This window comes from Capricornis sumatraensis, chromosome 2 (assembly GCF_032405125.1).
Source record: "Capricornis sumatraensis isolate serow.1 chromosome 2, serow.2, whole genome shotgun sequence".
NCBI lineage: Eukaryota > Metazoa > Chordata > Mammalia > Artiodactyla > Bovidae > Capricornis > Capricornis sumatraensis.
Genome location: NC_091070.1, coordinates 192603152 through 192623391, shown reverse-complemented (window position 1 = coordinate 192623391; position 20240 = coordinate 192603152). Strand labels below are relative to the sequence as shown.

At 53.9% G+C, this 20240-nt stretch overlaps 1 protein-coding gene across 25 annotated transcripts in view; it reads right to left on the bottom strand.

Annotated features, from left to right (window-relative positions):
* SSBP3 (single stranded DNA binding protein 3) overlaps nt 1-20240 on the bottom strand; it is a 165685-nt gene that overhangs the window by 28380 nt on the left and 117065 nt on the right. Inside the window, exon 6 of one of the 25 annotated variants that reach the window (XM_068964206.1) lies at nt 19771-19773. The exons of the other annotated variants lie outside the window; for them this stretch is intronic. Within the exon in view, the coding sequence (XP_068820307.1) occupies nt 19771-19773 (3 nt within the window). The remainder of the gene's footprint in view (nt 1-19770; nt 19774-20240) is intronic. 25 annotated transcript variants of the gene reach the window in all.

Below are 20240 nucleotides of genomic sequence, written 5' to 3'. Positions count from 1 at the left end.
GGTTTCTCATTCCTGTTTCTATCAGTGGCGACAATGAGTATCAAGGGATAAAGAGACTTGGCCACAGCCACACAAGCGGAAGATGGGAGGAGAAGCCTGATGGGCGCAAGGCTCACCCTGGCCTCTGCAGCCCAGGCCTGAGAGGGTATGTGGGGGAGCAGGGTCGGGGCTGGGTGACGGGAGGAGATGCTGGGGCTAGCCACTCCAGCTGGTGGTAAGCCACCCTTGTTCCCGGCTGACCCCTGAAGCTCTGGGCTATATGCTGGCCTTGACTCCCCACAGGAGAGATGGGCAGAAGAATTCACACTTAAACCACAGAGCTGACCAAAGCATGGGGTGCAGCCCATTAGTGGGTGGTGAGATCAATTTAGTGGGTTGCAACCACTGTTTTTAAAAACCTGGAGCAGAATAAAAACTAGGGTAGAAAATATCAGACAGCTTTATTTTAAGGAAATACTCTTCATTAATCTCTATTTATAAATATGTGCATGTGTGTGTGTGTATGTACTGGGTCACTGTGTCAAATATATTTTCTACTGCAGGTCGCAGTCAGAAAGCATGAAAATCTGGTCAGGGAAGCACCTTGCTGCCAACTTGGGCTATTCAGAGCAAGATGCTGGTGCTGGTAAGGAGAATGTGAAAGTCACTTCAGTTGTGTCTCTTTGTGACCCTATGGACTGTAGCCCGCCAGGCTCCTCTGTCCATGGGGATTCTCCAGGCAAGGATACTGGAGTGGGTGGCATTCCCTTCTCCAGGGGATCCTTCCCAACCCAGGGATTGAACCCAGGTCTCCTGCACTGCAGGCAGATTCTTTACTGTCTGAGCCACCAGGGAAGCCAGCTGGAGAGAAACACAACCCAATTCACTCTTTCGGGGCCATGTCACTACTCTTGGAAGTTGAGAAAAATTCAAAATATGCAGAGAGGATGAGTGTGGTTTCATTTAAAAAGAGAAGGAAAACGACTCGTGGGGCATGGTTTTATTCCTCAGTCTCCGCCCTGGAAGCCAGGCTGCTCAGCCTGTTGCTGGCTCAGCAAGCACAGCCCAGAGAGCAGAGCCTGTGGAGGGGTGGGGGGGGTGGGGGGGCATGGAGTGGCTAGGACCAGTGTGCATGGAGACAGAGAGGTGTGCAGAGAGAGGCGAGGGGGCTGTGCCCGGGACAGGCCTGGAGCTTCTCGCCTGAGCGTGGGGCTGCTCACTTCCGGAAAGCTACATGGAGCAGATGTTCCCCTACCTGCCACACTACTAATTTCAACAAGTGTGTGTCTTTCTAGCGGCTGCCAGCAACGGCATGGTTTGTTACCATGAGCAATTTTCTTAATTAACAGACATTAATTAGCCATTTAGCAATTTTGCAAGCATTTGTTTAGCGGCTTTCCTAAACATGAATACCACTGTGATAATGGCACTGATTAGAGGGTCCCCTAATTAACAGTACAGGGAAGGAAAATTGAAATCACATAAATTAAAAAGGGAGGGGAAGTTAATGAAGGCGGGACATATTTGCACCTGCAAGTCTTTTGTACCACGAAACTTGGGTGCAATGTAAACAAAATAAGATAATTTGGAGCCAACCCCCCCAAAAAAGAGGAAAATGAAAAGCAGAGAGGAGGAGGGTTCAAGGGTGAGGTCCAGTCGCCAAGAGGGAGCAAAAGGCCTTCTGTCAGTCCTCAGCTCTTGGCAGGAGGAGCGCCTCCTCCCTCCTGAGCCTCCACCACCCTCTCCAGTAACATCCCGATTCTCAGGGCCAGCAGTGTGGCTTGGGCAGGGCTCTCACACCTGTGCACCCTGGCAGCCAGGGGAGGTAAAGAGAGCCTGGTTTGCTGAATGATCAGAGAAAAAGTAAGTAAAGCCCCCCAGATACCCCCGGGGCCTTGGTCAATGGCAGTCCTTGCTAAGGGCCAACGCTCAAACCTGAGTCTTTTCTAAGTCACCTCTCAGCCCTGCATTGCTCCGCCTGGGCCCTGGGAGGTCCAGAGGGCAAAGCTGCCCCCTGCACCTCCCCTCTAGAAGCTTCCTCTGGGACTCTGCTGCCGGCGACCTGGTGAGTGGACATGGAACAACTTGGCCTCATGCAGCTGCCTCAAGTCAAGAGACAAACAGTAAGGGAGTGTGGCTGGTCAGTGAGGCCCCAGCAACTTCCCTGATCTGCGGGCAACCACGGGAAGCCGGCTGATAAGCCCAGAGAGGAGGCAGCAGCTCTGAAGTCTCTCCTCTGACTTGGAGCCGGGGTTTGGAATACTGAGGACATGGAGCTCTAGCCCAGGCCAGCTGGTCATCTGAAAAGGAAAGCCCACCACAGTCTGGACACCGGCAAAGACACAGCTCAGCATTCATTTTCCTAGACCCGCTCGGGCTGCCCAGGCTCTGCTTCTGTACCTCCCAGCATGCTCCCCAGCACTACGTGGAGCCTTAGAGGCCAGGAAGCTTCTCTTTCACAGAGCCAGACGCCCACCTTCCCCAACGGGTAGCCAACATCCTCCCAAATCTTCATGCTCTGCTACCTCCACTCAGCCTGAAAGCTCCCCATTGCTACATGCGTGTCCAGGTTCTGCCCCAGAGACTGGAAGCACCAGCACTGTACACTTGGCTTGTTCTCAGGAGCACAGAATCGACTCCAAGTTGGGGAAACGTCTGCTCATGTAGACGACGACAGACGTGTTGTGTTGCCCATCTTCACGAGACTGTAGGGCATCTGTTGCCCTGTGCTTTATCAAATCACAAAAGAGTGTTCTTTCCTTTCTTGTCTGCATTCTCAACCAAAGACTGACAGTTTTAGAGAAGACAGACCTTTGGTCTTTTCAAGTTGGTACCCACTCAAGTAAAAGGCTATGTAGGAAGCAGACCCCGCCCCCCCCCGCCAAAAAAAGACCCTGTTTTAAGATTCTGACCTTTGTTGGGATATTGGCTTTTCTTTTCCCCAAACCCTGCAGAGATGTAGCAGGCAGGTAGAGAGGATGGAGGTAGAAGGTGAGAGAGGGCAAGAACCTTAAAGTTGATAACAGTGAGTATTGTTTCCATACAGGTCCACTCCCCTCCCCAATGGGGCCCTCCTAGCTTCCACTTGAAAGCTTTAAAAGAATCCAAAATAGGTACATCTGGAAGCCTGCTTCACCAGGATGAGCCTCTGCATCCAGGTCTGGACCCTGGAGGCTTTCCATCCAGGTGCTGCTTAGTCAACCGGGCGAGCAGGTGGATAGGGGCAGACAACTGAGGTGCACGGAATATCAGGCTTGACCAGGATGGGGGTCGTCCCACCAGAAACTTCCGGAGAACCTCACCTGCCCAGCAGTCACCTGCTTGTTGGTGGCTCTGACAGATCAATTCTTCCAATGCTCTTCATTTATGGGGGAGAAGAGAAGCGCAGGACAGAGGTGTGACTTGCTCAAGGCCACAGAGATGAAGGTGGCTGAGCGACATCACCTCACTCCAGTCAAGAGATCTCTTCATGATATCATCCCCCCATCCACTGCACACAAAGAAACAGGGTTTGAAAACAACTGGGTTCATTCAAACCCTGACTCCCTGCCACTGACTGCACTTCTCTCCATGATGAAATGGGAGTAACTATAGTAAGAATAATGAAGCCACACCTGCCACACAGTACAAGTGGCTTCACCTGAATCAGTTCATGTCACTCCTTGCAGGATGGGAGAACAGGCTCAGCAAGCCAAAGCCACTTGCCTAGGATTACAAACTATTAAGTGGTGGGTCCAGGCCGATTCTCGAGCCCAGGGAGCCCAGCTGGTCCACCATCCCACTCCTACGAGCCCTTGAGCAGTCTCCTAGAGGCTGAAGGACTTGTGGGTACATCCAGCCACTCACCCACATACATTTCCTGGGTGCGGATCTCCCACACGTCTGGGGTAAGGGAAGGTCACAGAGGTGCACTGGCCTCATCTCATCTTGGCCCAGGAAGCTCCCAGGCTAGCTAGAGAGAAGGACGAGGACACAGTGACAAACAGGCTGGAGTGTCAGGTTAAAACTACCACAGGCTCCAAGAGAAGGGGACAGGCAAACCAAGGCCCAGGGTGGCCACAGATGGAGGCCGACGGGAGCAGGGATGAGAACAAGGTCCCCTGGTGGGTCAGAACTCTCAAACTGTAACACACTGCCTCCACGGGATGACAAGAAGGAGGCCTGACACCGAATCTGGGAAAAGGAAGGAGACATGCCCACGTCCTGTCGGGGCCTCAATCTGCCCCAGAACCTGTTAATGGACTTGCCATTCCTCTCAGATGTTCCTGAGATCTCCAACCAATGACACGTTAGCCCCACACTTCCTTATGCCTTTTCCTGCCACTTCAGCGTTGAGTGGCGTAACATCCAGGGCCTCAGGAGGCTCTGCTATGAGTGCGACAGAGGCAAATGCCAGGCCATTCCGCTCCACCTCTGGATGCAGACGGTTCAGTGGAGGAGCCTTTAGCGTCATCGATGTGGTGGGGAGCAGAGCACAACGGATCAGAGGTCTCTGTAGAAAAGCACCTCAGGGGGCTTCCCTGGTGGTCCAGTGGTTAAGACTCTGCTCTTTCACTGTAGGAGGCACAGGTTCAATCCCTGATTGAGGAAGTACTGCATGCCTCGAGGTACGGCCAAATAAATAAATAACTTTATAAAAAAGAAAAGCACCTCAGAGCCGTCAGCAGGGCCCACCTATTGCCATGTTTTGATCAAGTCCCTGCATCTCCCCGATCAAGTCCCTGCATCTCCCCGAAGCCATCGTGCTTGTGCACGATGGGGATGGGGAACACTTCCTGGCATTCAGCCCAACTCCTCAGGACACACTGTGGGTCCAGCTTCCTTATACAGAACATGGGACATTCTACACATACTTGAGAGAGGCGGTTCAACTGACAGTGTCTGGCCTAGATCCTCAAGCTTCCGCAGTCCCCACGCCTCACGCTCTAAAGCCACTCACAGCCCATCTACATGGAAGCCAAGAACTAGACGCATATTCTGCAGGATCCCCCTCCTGAACCTGCTGAAAGGGCACACATCCTCCTTTGTGAAGCCTGACCTACTCTACCCAGCCAAGCACACTCCAAATATGGCACATCCTCTGTGGACGTCCCGCCTTATCTCTGGATGTCACATGGGCCCCTCTGGGGCAGTGACACAGTCCCCACGTGGACTTCTAGGGCAGGGCCCGAGCAGAACGCTGAGGCTCAGCCAGCACGCGGACCCCACAGCCACAGTCAGCCAGCCCTGGGGTGAACACATCTAACACCTGGTGTTCAAGGAACCAGGAGGAAACATTAGTAACAACAGGGTAACCAAGCTGGTCCTCTCAGCTAAAGACTCCTGGGAGTAAGGGAGGATGGCATCTTAAAATTAAAAACCAGATAGGGATTTCTTTGGTGGTCCAGTGGTTAAGAACTCGCCTGCCAACGCAGAGGATGTGAGTTTGATCCCAGATCCAGGAACTGAGATCCTAAATGCCGTGGGGCAACGAAGGCTGCAGGTCACAACTGCCGAAGCCCACGCACCTAGAACCCAGGCTCCACAGCAAGAGAAGCCACTGCAATAAAACCAGGCGTCACAACTAGAGGAGGGCACGGTAACAAAGACCCAGTGGAGTCAAAAAGAAAACTTAAAAAATCGCTTTAAAAAAAATAATCTGTATTAATTTTCAAGGAGAGAGGTAATGAAAGCTACGTGCTAAGTTTCGTATTTCCAAAACTCATGGCTCCTTCACCAAATGCCACCCCACACTCCCTGAAGCTGCCTCAACCTGCCTAGGAATCATGGACTCTCAGAGAAACAGAACTGAGACTGAGTTCCAGGTTCTCTGGGTACAGAGGTGGGCCAGTGGGGAGAGCTCGGCCATGAAAGCCCAAGGCACCCGGGCTGCAGTTCTGCCTGACATGCCCAGCCAGGCCTTTAAGGCCACAAGGAGTCCAGGTGACCCTCCTCGCAGAAAAGCTGGGAGAGTGCTCTCACACACTGAGTGCTTCATCATTACCACCTTGGCCAGATCTGCCTTTAGTCAGAGGCCCTTTGGGGAAAGGGGACCTGAAATTTTAGGTTGCTAAGAGACAAAACGTTCCCCACATCCCTGTCCCCCTCCCCAACTCCTGGGCGGGGGGGAGGGACACCGGCCACTGGAGTGGCAAGGCTGCAGGGATGGGTTTCATTGACTGGCAGCGGGGAGACAGACAACCCACACTATCGGTGGCCTGTGTAATCCGGCTATTGGGCGTGTCACCGTAATTAAGTGAATATAAAATTACATTAATTATACACATGGCAACAGGCATGCAACAGACAATCCAATTTGCTCCTTGGACACGAATGCTGATGGAAAATGCCGTAAGCCCATTCTGGGGAGAGGGCCAAGGTGTGCCCGTGTGCCACCGACATCCACATCCGTCACCACGGTCTACCTCCACCCACAGCCTCCCTGCAGCAGGAGGCTGACCACCTGGCGGGGTGACAGAGGGAGGGCTCTGAACTGCCCCCTCCCTCTGACATGCAGCTCATCACAGAAAAAGTTATTTCTTCATTTTGACCCACGGGAACGAACTTGGCAGTGGCTTTGGACAGTTGCCGTCCTATCCTAGTCCCATCTGTCCTCTCTGGGGAAGAGACGTCTTCATGTGTGTGGACATGGGCAGAAAAGGTCAGATGTGGAGCTGAAATTACCAACTCGAGGGTATGGGGGGCTGAGCTGGGCCATACTCAGTCATGGAGCCATAACCAGGTGGTGGCTTGGTGCTGGGAGCTCAGTCAGGGGGCTGTTGGCTGCCTAGGAGACGAGCCCACAGCAACCATGCCCTCCATGGGGACCAGGCAAAGCAGGTGGCAAGTGGTGGTGGCCCATCTTCTTCACATGGTGGGGAAGTCATCAGTGAAAGGAGCAGACAGTACACAGTGTGTCCCCTGCGGGTCACCTCTGCATAACGTCAGGAATCCTCACAGCCACCAGGGTCCACTCAGTGCAAGATCAGTGACAGACACACTGATTCCAGCTGAGCAAAGACCCCGGCTCCCCTCCCCTCTCCTCCTCCCTGTGCCTCTCAGAGGAGCCAGGACAGCGCCAGGCAGGTGGCAAGGGTGAGAGGTCCACACACTTGTGAATCTGGCTTCCTGAGACAGGCCGCCCAGACACCCGCAGGAGGCGCTCAGATCATGTTTTACTCCAGAGGTCCCATGGAGACAGGGACGCAGAATCAGCAGGAGACGGTTTTCAAAACAAAGGGAGGAAACACAGTAAATGAAAGTACAGGCAGCGGCATGGCATCCAAGACCTAACTTAGAGTCCCCCCCACCTGCCCCATGCTGCTCCCTGGCTGCCCCAGCCCAGAGCCTGGACAGGAAAGCTGAGCCCCAGGGACGTGGGCTCACTGCTCCTAGGTCCAGGCTTGGCGTCCTGCACCACACCTGGAGTGGAGGCTGGAGATCAGCTGCCACATGAGGACCCCAAGAGCACGTTCACTACACTGAGCTGCCAGAAAAGTCAGCAAGCTATGGCTCGGGGCCAAGTCTGGCCTATCATCTGCTTCTGTAAATAAAATTTTATCAGAATACAGCCATGTTCATCTGTGTACCATTTGAATCTGCTTTCATGTTCCATCTGAACATATCTGAGCAGTCAGGACAGAGACCAGATGGTCCACAAAGCCTGAAATATTATCTGACCCTTCACAGGAAAACTTTGCTGATCCTTGAGCTTAGTAATGGTTTTCAAGACTTAAGAGGGAAAAAACCGGGTCCTTTTTTTTTTCTTAACTCAGCACACAATTTTTAGGAAAAAAAAAAAAATTACTTGGCTATGCAGGGTCTTACATAATTAAGGCATGTGGGATCTAGTTCTTTGACCAGAGATTGAACCTGGGACACCTGCATTGGGAGCATGGAGTCTTAGCCACTGGACCACCAGGGAAATCCCAAATTGGGGTCTTTTTAAATTCTCAAGGAAAAGCAAAACAGTACTAGTATCTATCAATACCTTCTAACTTGAACCTCACATCTCTCTAGTAAGATAAATGAACCAAAAATCACCCCCATTTTACAAAGGATAAAAATGAAGTCCAGCGACATTACAGTATTATTTACTGGAACCAGGATTTATCCCACTGAGGACAAGAGATTGTGCCCAGACCCGGGGTCAGCAAACCTGAGTTCTGGTTCCCCTACCAACATGTCCTGTGACCAATCTCTGAGACCCAGGTTTCTGGGCCATTGGTCTTAAACAAAATGATCTTTCATTATTATAATACAATACAATAAACAGCATTCATGTCCAGCTGGTTGGTTCCAGAGTATCTCCTTGCTAACCATCTTCCCTATGTTCATTCTTGCCACAGTGCTGGGGAACACACTCCTCCCTGGCTTGTCAGCACGAAACATTCTGAAGACTTGATTCCAACCCTGAGTTCTTTCACAAGGTTTGTGCTGTTTGACCTTCTCCAGTGCAGTAAATTCTGAGTAGTTCTCTAGGGTCATCTCAGGAAAGGGCTCTAACCTCAAATGCTGTGGTGGAGGGGCGGGGGCTAGGAGAGACGACTCTGCCTCCAGCCATTGCTGCTGAACCCTTGAGGCCTCACTGCTAAAGATTCTTTGCATGTGCTCTGTCCACAGAACTGAGCACTTTTTCCAGGGACTCAGGAAACAGTATTAATACGCAGAACTTATGGACAAAATCCATGTTCACTCTGGCAGTGCACCCAGCCAGTGGGTCCCAGCAGCCTGGGCCAAGTGTGCGCTAAGCATTGGAGACATGAAAATAAGCAGAACCGTGGTCTTCCCCCAAAGTGTTCCTGGTGGTGCGGAGAGACCAAGGCACAACTGGGACCATAACAGCTTTCAAACAGAGGCAGGCGCCAGGTGCACTAGGGAATGAGGGGCAGCGATCGCAGAGCAATCACACCGAGTAGGCAGGAGGTGGGAGGCTAGCCTGGAGTTCCCTGGCAGAGCAGAAATGGAAGAGGCTTCTGGCCTGAGGTGGGCACCTGGAAGGGGCAGGAGAGGGCCTGGTGCTGGAGGGTCTCATGCACAAGATGGTGACCCTGGGGCTGGAAGTGGGGCTAAGGAGTGGGGTCATTAACCCTCGGGAGCTCGTGCAAGGGGGTAGCAATCAGACCGGTCTTGGGAAGCACACATCTGTTCCATTCCTTTCCAAAGATGCTTCTTTATCTTCCTTCAAGTCAGAAGTAAAGACCTATGGCCTCTGGAAAACAGTGAGTTCACAGCTGTCTGGGGTGCTAATTCCCATCTCCTACGGACTACACATGGAGTGTATGCCTGCTCCTCCACTAAGCCACTCTCTAGCCCTGAGCAGCCAGCTCGCATTAATGTTGGTGAAGGTTTCCAAGACCCAGTCCCAACCATGTAGGTTTCTGGCGGGCATCCAGAGAGCACACTGTCTTCTCCCCAGTGTCTACTGGGTAGAGACTGGCTCTCTGGTAAGTGGGAGAGGAGGAGACACACCCAGGATCCAGAACCATGCCAATCCCGCAGAACACAGGGAGGATGCCCACCTTGCCTAGAGAACCAAACCTCCCGACCCCCATCCCCAAAGATTGCCTTTTGCTCTGAAAACAGACAGGGCTGCAAAGACGCATCCCGCTCCTGCCTGCCAGCCTCCACACCACCTCTCGCCAACGCTCAGGCTCTGCTGTTAATCACGGCAGCACAGTGAAGGCGAGGTGCATATTAATAAAGCACTGCCTGGTCCACCCAGAGAATTCTTGCTCTACTTTAAGCTCTCTGGGCACATGCATGCACACAGCCTTCCTGCCCTACTCCTCTACACCCCGACAGACGATCCAAAAAGTACAGATTCATCATATCGACCAGGACAGGGAGACACAAGGCTGTGGGAGCTATAAATCCAGATGCCAGAATTCAACCCCAGCTGTCCACTGGGCAGAAGAAGAAACAGCAGAGTTAGCTAAGGTTTCCCCATTAGCTTTGTGGTTTCCTGGATAACTGGGTGGCTTCTTCTGCCTCTGTCTCCCTGAGCTTAGGGAATGAACCAGGTTCTTGTCTTCCTTCCTAGTAGAAGCAATAAGATGGGGTGAGGGAAAGAGCCAGAAACCAGGGGAAAGATGGGCTGAAGGAAGTTGGCCCACAGTCACACAGACAGACAGTGGGCTATGAAACCTGGCACATCTCAGTGGCCACGTGAGGGGCAGCTGTGTGGTGGGCGCTGCTGGAAGGGCCCCAGATCCGTGGGCCAGGGGTATGGTCTGCAGTCCCCTTCGAAACACCCTAACTTTGCCTGTAAAAAGGGCTGCCATCTTCCCAAAGAGAGTCGCAGATCCCGAGACTCCAGTACTCAGTCCAGGGCCGTGGACCAGCCTCATCACAGGGTGGCTGCCCATACATAGAGCTGTGCTCAGATTCTCCAGCCTCGTGGGATACTTCAGGAAGCCCCTCTTTCCTGACTAAGCCTTCCTATTACCCGACTCCTAGGGAACTGACTCCTTGCCCATATGTAACCTGTCTGAATGTGACAAGTGGCTCTCGCCAACCCCACCTGACGTGGGGAACTCTTCAGCCAACTCCACACAAGACATCTGGCCCTTCAAGTGCTCCATTACTTACTTCTTCTGCCCCTGATGCCCCCGCATGACAGGGTTCTTCAGTATACCACTGTATCTCCCATGTCCACATCGTCTAATGTATTTTTATGATGAGCAGGCTGAGGTGCAGAATGGTGAAGGCAATGCCCCAGAACAGACTGCAAGTCTCCAAAATCTTAAACCCTTTCCATAAACACAGTTACGTCTCGTGGAGTCAGACACTATAATTAATCTGAGGAAGAGGCACTTAATCAGATCCACATCTTAGGTGTATCGTTTTTGACCTGGAGGCAAGGACAGGACAAGACTCTGTCAAAGTCTTCTTGAATAAAAGTGACCTGAAACTGAAGAGCCTTCAAGAAGGGGAGGGGAGAATTCTGCAGTCTGTAGAAGAGGCCATGCAGACAAGCTGGAGGGGCAGGGCTGGGTCTGAGAGCACAAGCTCTGGCCCTTGTCCCAGAGATCAACAGCTGGTCCATCAATGGGGCTAGACCACAAAGAGCTCTGAGTGTCTTACCAACAGCTTGGACTGGATTGTATCTAACAAAGGGGTACCACTGGCAAGAAGATGACTTGATGGAGTGAATGAGCCCCACCAGTGGCCTGCAGGGAGCCCAGGCTGGAGTCCACCCCGTGGACCAGGAACACCTGGAGCCAGAGACTGCCCACCTCCCAGCCCTGGGAGCCCAGCGGGGCCAGGCAGAGAGGTGTCCCTCCCAGATGTGCGCTGAAGGATCGGACGGCCGGACGCCAGCCCCTGGGAAGCAGCCCTTGTACGGACACCTCCACCGCCTTTCATTCTGAACACATTCCCACACTCAGAGCTGGTGGAGCAGGTGGAGCTGTTCCTATTTTACAGGTGGAGAAGCAGAAACGCCAATGATACCTGGGTGAGTCACTAGTGATGGAACTCTGGAGTACAGTCAGCCCTCCGTACCCACAGAGGCAGAACTCGCGGGCAGGGAGGCAGACTGCACTCAGCCATTTTATATAAGGGACTTGAACATCGGCAGATCCTGGTGTCCAAGGGGTCCTGGAACCAACCCCCGTGGACACCGAGGGACGACTGCATGGGTGAAGACCCAGACCCCTGGGCAGGAGAGCAGATGCTAACTCACAAAAGCGAGCTCACCTTGATGAGCCTGGCAGGAAGTGGACATACAACCTGCTCCCCTGCCAGCTCCTGTCAGTGGACAAGAGAACAAGGAGTCACCATGCCAGGGCCCAGGAGGGTAGCCAGGTGGGCAGCATTAAGTGAGGTAACACGCTAAAGACCTGGTGCTGAGCAGGTGCCATAAACCCCAGTCTAACTAAAGGGTTAAATCCTAAAAAGGCAATCCACCTCGAGAATACCCTGAACCTCTTACACACATCACTGCCACCACAGCTGTGCTAAGCCCCTGAGATAAACTTCTGGAAAAAGAAGAAAACTCCTGGGGGCCCTTGCTTTTGGTTGACCTGGAAGACCTACCCCTACCCCGGCCTCTAGCTTAAAGAACAGCCCAGAACACTCCTGCTTGTGTCCATAACAGAGGACCCAGAGTGCTTACCTACGCAAGGTGCCTGGCAGGGCTTCACAGGCATTATTTCAAGGTGTCCCCACCACCACCCCAAGAGGTAGGGGGTATATTCACCCCCATCTGTCAGGTGAAGCAGCTGAGGTTCAGACAGTTGAATGGACTTTCCCAAGGCAACCGATATGCCAACCCAGGCTCCATGACCCAGGGCCGCCAGGAAGCTTATTTAGAGAAGGTGTGGGAGGGATGGGACACACTGGGGGCAGGTGAGCTAAGGGCTCACGGGAGCTCCAAGGGCCCAGCCGCTGGGCCTTCTGACCAGTGCTCATCCTGGATCCTGGATGGGCCATATTTCCATGGCAGTAACTGAACAAGAGTATGCGTGTGTGTGTGCAGCACACGTATGCACATACACACATGCTAAAGTCGCTTCAATCGGATCCAACTCCTTGCAACCCCATGGACTGTAGCCCCCCAGGCTCCTCTGTCCATGGGATTCTCCATGCAAGAATACTGGAGTAGGTTGCCACGGCCTCCTCCAGGGGATCTTCCTGACCCAGGGATCGAACCTGCATCATACGTGTATATGTATAGTCAATCCTCACCAGAGCTCCACAAAGGAGGCATTACAATTTGCTAAATGACTGCTCCTCAGCACAGTCAAGGAGATCAGTGCCTAGAGAGTTTGGACAACCTCCCCAGAACATGTCACCAGGAGCAGCAAGGGGGCTGTCCTGCTCCTGCTCACAGCCACTGCATGCTGTGCCAGTCCTCTCTGGAAGCCTCTGCCACAGCTGGGTGCCCTCTGCTCCCCTTCCCCCACACTGTGCCCAGAGCTGAGTGGCATCTCCCGGGCCGGGGAGAACCCTGGGGAGACCAGCACCCAGCACAGAGCCGACACCTCACGGAGGCTGTGGCCTCCCCACTCATGCTCTTCCTAAGTCTAACCCCGCCCTTTTGGTCTTAGGAAGAGATGGGGCTTTCTGGAATCCAGGGGTGGGCCTGGGCCTGGGACCTCATTGATTCCAAGGCCTTCATTTGAAGGAAGGAGCCTGTCAGGGAAAGGTCAGCTGGAGAGTTAATCTAGGCAGAAACCAAACATGAGCTCACGGCCCACACTGTGTTGTCTCCTGCTGTGTTCCCCAGCTCTCAGAACCTCAGCAAGATGCTAGAAAGCCCTGTGACCACCTAGTCTGCCCCCAGAGCCCCAGGCCCAGCCGGGACTCCTCACAGGGCAGCTTCCTTTCAGGGCAACATGCTCTTATTAAGGGGGTCTATCTCAACCCACATGATGCCAAGGCATGTTATTATAGGATTCTACTGGAATTCCCTTCCTCAAACCTCTTCGGCTACTAGGCTGTGGAATCTGAACCTTTTCTTTTTTTTCTTTAAAGGAAAAAAACCTCAGCATGATCTGTAGAGAACGGGGCATGAGTGGAGCATGTCTCTCCTGCCCCCGGCCCACGAGAGGTGAGGACATCATCTGGGGGACAGATGTGGCCCTAGTGCTGTGAGAACACTCACGGCAGAGCAGCTCTCCAGCACAGGGGGAGAAACTCAAGTTTTAAGAGAAACCCAGGTCCAAAGAGGAAAAGGATAAACCAGCCCAAGGTCTTAATAAACCAGAGGTGACAACGCGCTAACACCCATCCTTGAGCATCAGATCCGTAAAAGTCAGACATTCAAGGAGTCAGTTCAGAGCTCAGGAGAAGGTTAGGGGGGAGGCGGTCATGGCCACTGGGGTCTCCTGGGATGGGAGGAACAGTAGCTGAGCACAGCCTAGTCTCCTCCATCCTAGGGTCCTTCTGGAGCCACTCCACCGCCTCTCCCTGCAGAGGCATTGAAGCCAGGAGGGTTCGGGGCGGCTGGGGCACGCGGCAGGGCTGGCCGCAGCCCAAGGGCTCTGGGGTGTGGGGCTGGCTCCACGACAGGGGGCGGTCGAGGCCTGCGGAGCTGCCGGGTGCTTTGTTACCGAGCAAACCACCCAGGCACTGACTGCTGATGCATAGCTAACAGGGCAGCAGACACTGATTTATGTTCAACTTTCCATTTCATCAGAGAGAGTTTATGGTGTGACCGTGTGGAGTTCACATTTGGGGGGAGGGGGCGGCCTGAGTGTGCAAACGCACACATGCCCACGGGTGCATACAGGCACACATGATGGTCAAGGTCACAACTTTTTTTTTTTTTTTTTTAAGAAGAGAAGGTGACGGGGGCAATGCTGCCTGACTTGTCAGGAGTAACCTTCTGTCCACTGTTGCTAGGAGCCCGGGGTCGGTCATCTGTCCCGGGCAGACATTAGGCACCAGGCTGGCTGCCGGGCAGGGTGGGAGAACACCCCGACCTTTGAGAAGGTGGTACTGGCCTGAAAAGAAGGCTCCCCCCACCACTTCTCCTGTCCCAGCCTTTCTGCATGGGCCAGGTGAATGTGAGGGGAGCCTGCGTGTGGGTTCACAGCAGGGAAGGGACGAACAGGCCAGTCCACAGCGCTTTAGAGTGCCCTCTTGGGCTCCCCTCACCAGAGTGATGGGCAAACTAAGGCCAAGAGAGGGGAGGATGGCCCCCCAAGGACACACAGCAGTTTGGCAGTCAGGCTGGACTCAAACCAGGGTGTCCGACTCCCCGGGCAAGGCTCTTCAGGCTTAAAGGGCGCCCCTGGCTTCATTTCAGTAACCAAGAGATGCTGCTGCTGTTGGAGCCAAGGCTTGGAACAGGTGGGAGCTGGGGGTGCGAACAGCAGCGGCTCCCCACCTCCCAGCATGGCCCAGGGCCCAGCATTTGGGGCGGCCCGCCTCCTCTCTAATCCTTCTCAGCAGGGGTGACCCTGCCTTCTGTCAGTCTGGAGGCAGACAGCAGGGCAAGGGATGGGGAGGAGGGGTGCTTCTGTCTCCTGGAGGGCCTGGGACTCCCACCCCTGACGCAGCACCTCTGTCCTCCCGCACCGACCCCCTCTGCTCACCAGGGAGCAGACAGGGGCAAGGGGCTGGGGTTGGAGAGCAAGCCCAGGCGGGGGAGGAATCCGCCAGCAGACAGAGGGTTCATCAAGAAGCTCTGAATCCCCCTGCCCCGTCCAGAGCCTCTCTTCCCTGAGCAACACTGTGGCCAACCTGAGCCTCAGTTTCCTCATCCAGAATGTGGGAACGCTGTCAGCTCTCAGGCCTACCTCACAGGCAAACGCGAGCACAGAGGGAGAACCTTCTCTAATCTGGAGAACGTTCTACCAGCAGCCATGAGAAGGGTTCACCCAGTTTCACTTTAGGGCCTGTGGGCACAGCTGGAGAGGCCAAGAAGGGCCAGTCTAGACAGCCGTGGGACCACATGTGGGGGCCCTCCCTTGTGGACGGGAGGCTCCCACAGGGCAGGAGGCATGGGAGACTCAGCGAAAGGCTGGCCCTTGGCCCTCACCCGCCTCCTCCTGCTCTGCTCCCCAGCCCCCCCAGCTCCAATACCCAGCGAGAGGCCACCGCATCGAGAGGGGGCACCAGCCACAGCATTTAGTCACCACTCCAGCTCAGGCCTGGCCACCTCCTGAGGTGACCACAGCCTGGGCTCCAACCCCACCTGGCCACCCCCTCCAGGCCACTGGGGCTCTTCCTCGGACCACCCCACTCCCCTTCTTAGGAACCTTCCATGTCTCCCCTTTGTCTTTAAGTTTGTGTGTCCATCCAGGCCTCCTGCCATCCCAAACCTGCCCTTTCACATCACACGCAGGCACACTGGCCCCTCCATGTAGTCAGTCCCGCCTCCTGCACCAGCCAGGCCACGTGAGCCCACTGAGGGCAGGGTCCGTGGCTGCCTCTTTGGTTTGCACTGCTCATGGCTGAGTGACTGGGAGGTCGCTGTGCCCTGAGGGACCACGTCTGGTCAATGAGTTAAGGGGTGATCAACGAGCCCGGGCCAGGGCCCATGTGGTCCTAGCCTCAGTTTCACCAGCTGTCTAATGGGGATCCGGGCCCCCAGCTACCAAGTTGTCCTCCCTAGCAGTGGGCTTTGAAAACCATAAAAACAAGGTGGTTTAATTCCCCCCAAGTCTCCCCTAGTCGCAGACTTGCCAGAGTGGCCCTTCCTGCGGCCGCAGCTTTCCAGCCGGAGGAGACTCAGCTCACTCTGCGCTACCTGCTCCCCCTGGAAAGGAAGCCTGAAAACTGGGGAACCGCTTGAGCTGCTGCCACCGGCATATTCTCATCTGCTGGACTCTGATCTTCCCTGGAAACACACCACCCCACCCCAAGGCTCACAGTCTCCCAGGCTCTCTGCTGGGTATCTAGTCTCTACTTGGTTACTGCCAATGTCAAGGAACTCACTACCTCATTGTAAAACCAGCAGGTGGTAGCAATGCCTTCCCTGCAGAGACGTCAAGTGGCCTCCCTCTTCTTTTCTAAGGAGGATCTGAGATCTACAGGCTGACCCACAGAGGTGGGGCTGAGTATATTCTACATGGCAGAGCTTCAGGTATTTCAAGTCAGAGCCCTCCAGAGGCTGTGTGTTTCCCAGAGAAACCCCAACTATCCCCACGGCAGATAAGCAGAGACGTGTATCTGATACTCTCGACAGGAAAGGACCAAGGTTGTGTGCCTCTCTCCCTCTTATTTCTGGATCATGTCTCTGGTTCCTGGGCTATACACATCAAGCGCTGCTTCTCCTCTCTCCTCCTGTAACTGATGGGGAAGGTTCTATGGAACAGACCTTAACCTCCTTCCAAGGTGGCTGGGCTTGGCCTGAACAAATGAGGCCTCACTGGAAAAGGGGACATCTCGGTCCCTACATGTCCGCCCATCATGGTGGGAAGTATCTGGGGATGTTCAGGGCAGGTCAGGCTGAGATTTTGGTCAAGGGAGCTGGGTCCGCCAGGGCTGTCTTCTTCAGAGAAGGCACGGTCTTTAGGCCTGTGGCCTCTGCTGGCAGTTGAATGGAGACATTGGCTACTTCTGAGAGAAGATGGCTGGCGTTTCTCTTTCTCCTTCCATTATTTCCCCCTCTTTTCTCTTGTTCTCTATTCTTTCTTCTCCTAGATAATCAGATTTGTATCCACATTAGGACCCTGACTGCTATGGAAGAACTCGAGGATCAGGAACCAGGAAGCTGGGTTCAGGCTCTGATTACAGCCCTCAGCTGTTAACTCTGGGCAGGTCATTCACCTTTCTGAGTCTCACTTTCCCAACCAGCCACGCCTCCTCTGCAGAAACGCTGTGATTAAAATGAAAGTAAGATGCATGGCCAAAAACACTACATAACTGAAAACAATTATTGGAATTTAAAACAAAACAAGAACAAAACCAGTCTGTACCCAATGCTCCCTTCTCCATGACCCCTCTGCCCTCCTGCAATTCCCCAGCTCTGGACCTAAAAGCCCTCATTGGACGGAGCCTCCCTTCAAACCACCTTAGGGCCAAGGAGCTGGGGACCCACCCAAACCAGTGGGCGTGGCCAAAGCCAAGCTGAGTTTGCCAGATGTGCAGCCCAACTGACTTAAGCTCCGTGGAGGGGGGGGGGGAAATAAAGCCACTGCTTGATTATGTAAAATCCATCTGGATTCAAAGCAGAAAATTCAGTACGAAGGGCCCTCAGAGACCATCTGGTCCACCCCGTTTCATCTACTGCTGAGGAAACTGCAGTCCAGAGACGGAAAGCAACTTGGCCGAGGCCACTCAGCAAGTACATGGACAAGCAGGGGCTGGCACAGGTGTCCTGAGACTCCAGTCTATTGTGTCCTCCGCATTCCATGCCGCCATCCCTGGACCACCCCCTAGTCTGGTCAGACTGCTGCATCTAGAGCTGGGGGCCGGCTGGACTCCACTCCTGGAAATAAGAGTGACACAAACTCATTCTAAACATTTCCTGGGTCCTCAGCACACGTGAGGTGCCGGGGATGCCAAGATGAAGGAGGTCTTTTTTTATAAGGAACACACTGATTGAGAATATCCTTGCTAAGTTCTCCCATGACCTGGAGAACCCCACAATATTCCCCAGTAGTGGAACAGTAAGGTATGGTCAGGTCAGGTCTCAAACATCTCCTGGTCAGCCCTCAGCATCTCTCAGGCCCAGGACCACAGGCAGTGTCCATCTCAGAAACCCCAACACGGAGTAAGGGAGAGCAAACAGATGGGACCGGACGGCTAAGCCTTCGGATCCCAAGCGTGGCTTCGCAGCCTAGCAGTCAAAGGCCCAAGGAAGAAAGTTCCTTATGCTGCTATCCAAGGGGCCAGGGGTAGGGGTGGAAAGCTGGTCTCTCCCACCTACCCTGGAGGCCCCAACTAAACTGAGCATCAACTAGGGTTGGAATTCTGACCAAAAAATGGGGCTAGCCACCTTGGGACAGGGTTTGACCAGAGATGACCAGCCAGACTAGGCTGGCTCCTAAGTGCAAAGACCCTCTGCCACTGAGCTGTCTGCCAGGCTGTGGTCAAGTAGGGGAAGAAGCTCAATTGTTGGCGGCAGATAAAACCTTCAATACCATCTCTATTTCCCTTCTAATATCAGAGTGACCGCCTGCAAGATGAGCGAGGGGCAGGGCCGGCAATCAATAGCTAGTACTGCTCTGATGTGAGTTGGCCTGTTCTGGAAATGAGCAGCCGCTACCTGCTTACAGAGAGATACCTTTTCCCCACAGCAGTGACCCAGCCCGAGTGGTTCAGCACCAGCCCGAGTGGTTCAGCATCCTGACCAGGGAGGACTTCATCAGCCTTCAACTGATTGATAGAGAAAGGATGCCCCTTCGGGTGAGGGTGAGGGTGGGGGTGTAGCCAAAGTCAGCCAAGAAGCAGAGAGGTCGGGGCACACAGCCCCCTGCTCAACGATCCAGCAAGCTCTTGATGGTTCACCCCAATTAAGGATCAGAGAAGACCTCGAGTCAAGGGTGGCATGGGGGGAGGGGGTCCACAGCTACCTCTGTTGGATGGTACCTGGCAGTGGCTAAATAATGACAGGAGTAAGTCTGTGCTTTCTGACCACACACCCCTGAAACGTCACAGGGGAGGGCATAAGAAATATATATGTCTGGAATTAGGCCTTAACCATGGACCACTGTATCAAAGTAGGAAGCTGGGAGCTGCCCACATATCAAGCAGACCTCTCCTTGCCCCAGACTCAGGCCAAAAAGAAGTCAGCGGCCTATTTAAAAAAATCCAGCCAGCTGTTGTCCCCTTCTTCTTGCCACCGTGGCCTGTACTGGGCACCTGGATGCCAGCAAGCAACCTCAACAGGGATGCATACAGATGGAGTGTGTATCTGGGAGGTCTCTGTCCACCAGACGGGAAAGCCACTTCTGTACCGTAGGAAGGGCAGCCACAGTATCTCTGGGGAGGACATGAGCCTGGGAAAGAAGTTCCAACTGGAGAGAACACCACGGGAAAGCCTGGGTGCAGTACACTGTCCGCAGAGGCTGGGAAGGTGGCTGCCCCTCGGCATGGACGACCCTGTCAGGCAGTGGCCCTTCAAGCTCCTGTCTTTCTTGGGTCCACGGATTTCCAAGGTTTTGAACATCTCACTCTCTCTCGTAAGCCTGGCCCCTCTCCCCAGTGCCTGCGGCCTCGTGCCAAGCCTCACCCCAGGCAGTGCTTGGTCTGGTCTAACCTGGAGCCTATACTTCCACTTCCATTCCTGAGACAAGGCCCCAGTTTGGACCATATGCTAGGAACACAGACAAGACACACGTATGCCCATCCAGTACCCTAAGCTTCCATCCCTAAATCCCTATCACTTTTCTCACTGCCACTTTGGTGGGCAACCTGCTGTTTTCTGTTGAAGAACAGCCAAATTTCACTGATTTCCCTTCTTGGCGGGTAAGCAGCATGTCCTAACCCTCCTCTCCTGAGAGCGAACATCAACTAGAAGGTGAACACTTGCCAAGCAGACATGTCTTCCAGGTCACCTCCCACCCAGGGAGGAAAACCCCTTAATACCCCCAAGAGGCACCTGCCCCACTTTTGCTCCGATTCCTCCATTGCCAGGGAGCTTCCTGCGACCGGTGTCCCAGGCTGGATGCAAGCGGTGCGAAATTCTGGCTGTCACCAAGCCACAGTCTCCTCAGACTGTGTCTCCCTGGCCCCAGTTTTGAATTCTTGGGCTTCACAGAAAAATATCCACTTTCTTTTCTATATAACAGCTCTTTCTAGATTCTTATCTGGAAGAGCTAACCTTTCAAAGGCTGGCATCACTGACTCAATGAACATGAGTTTGAGCAAACTCCGGGAGACGG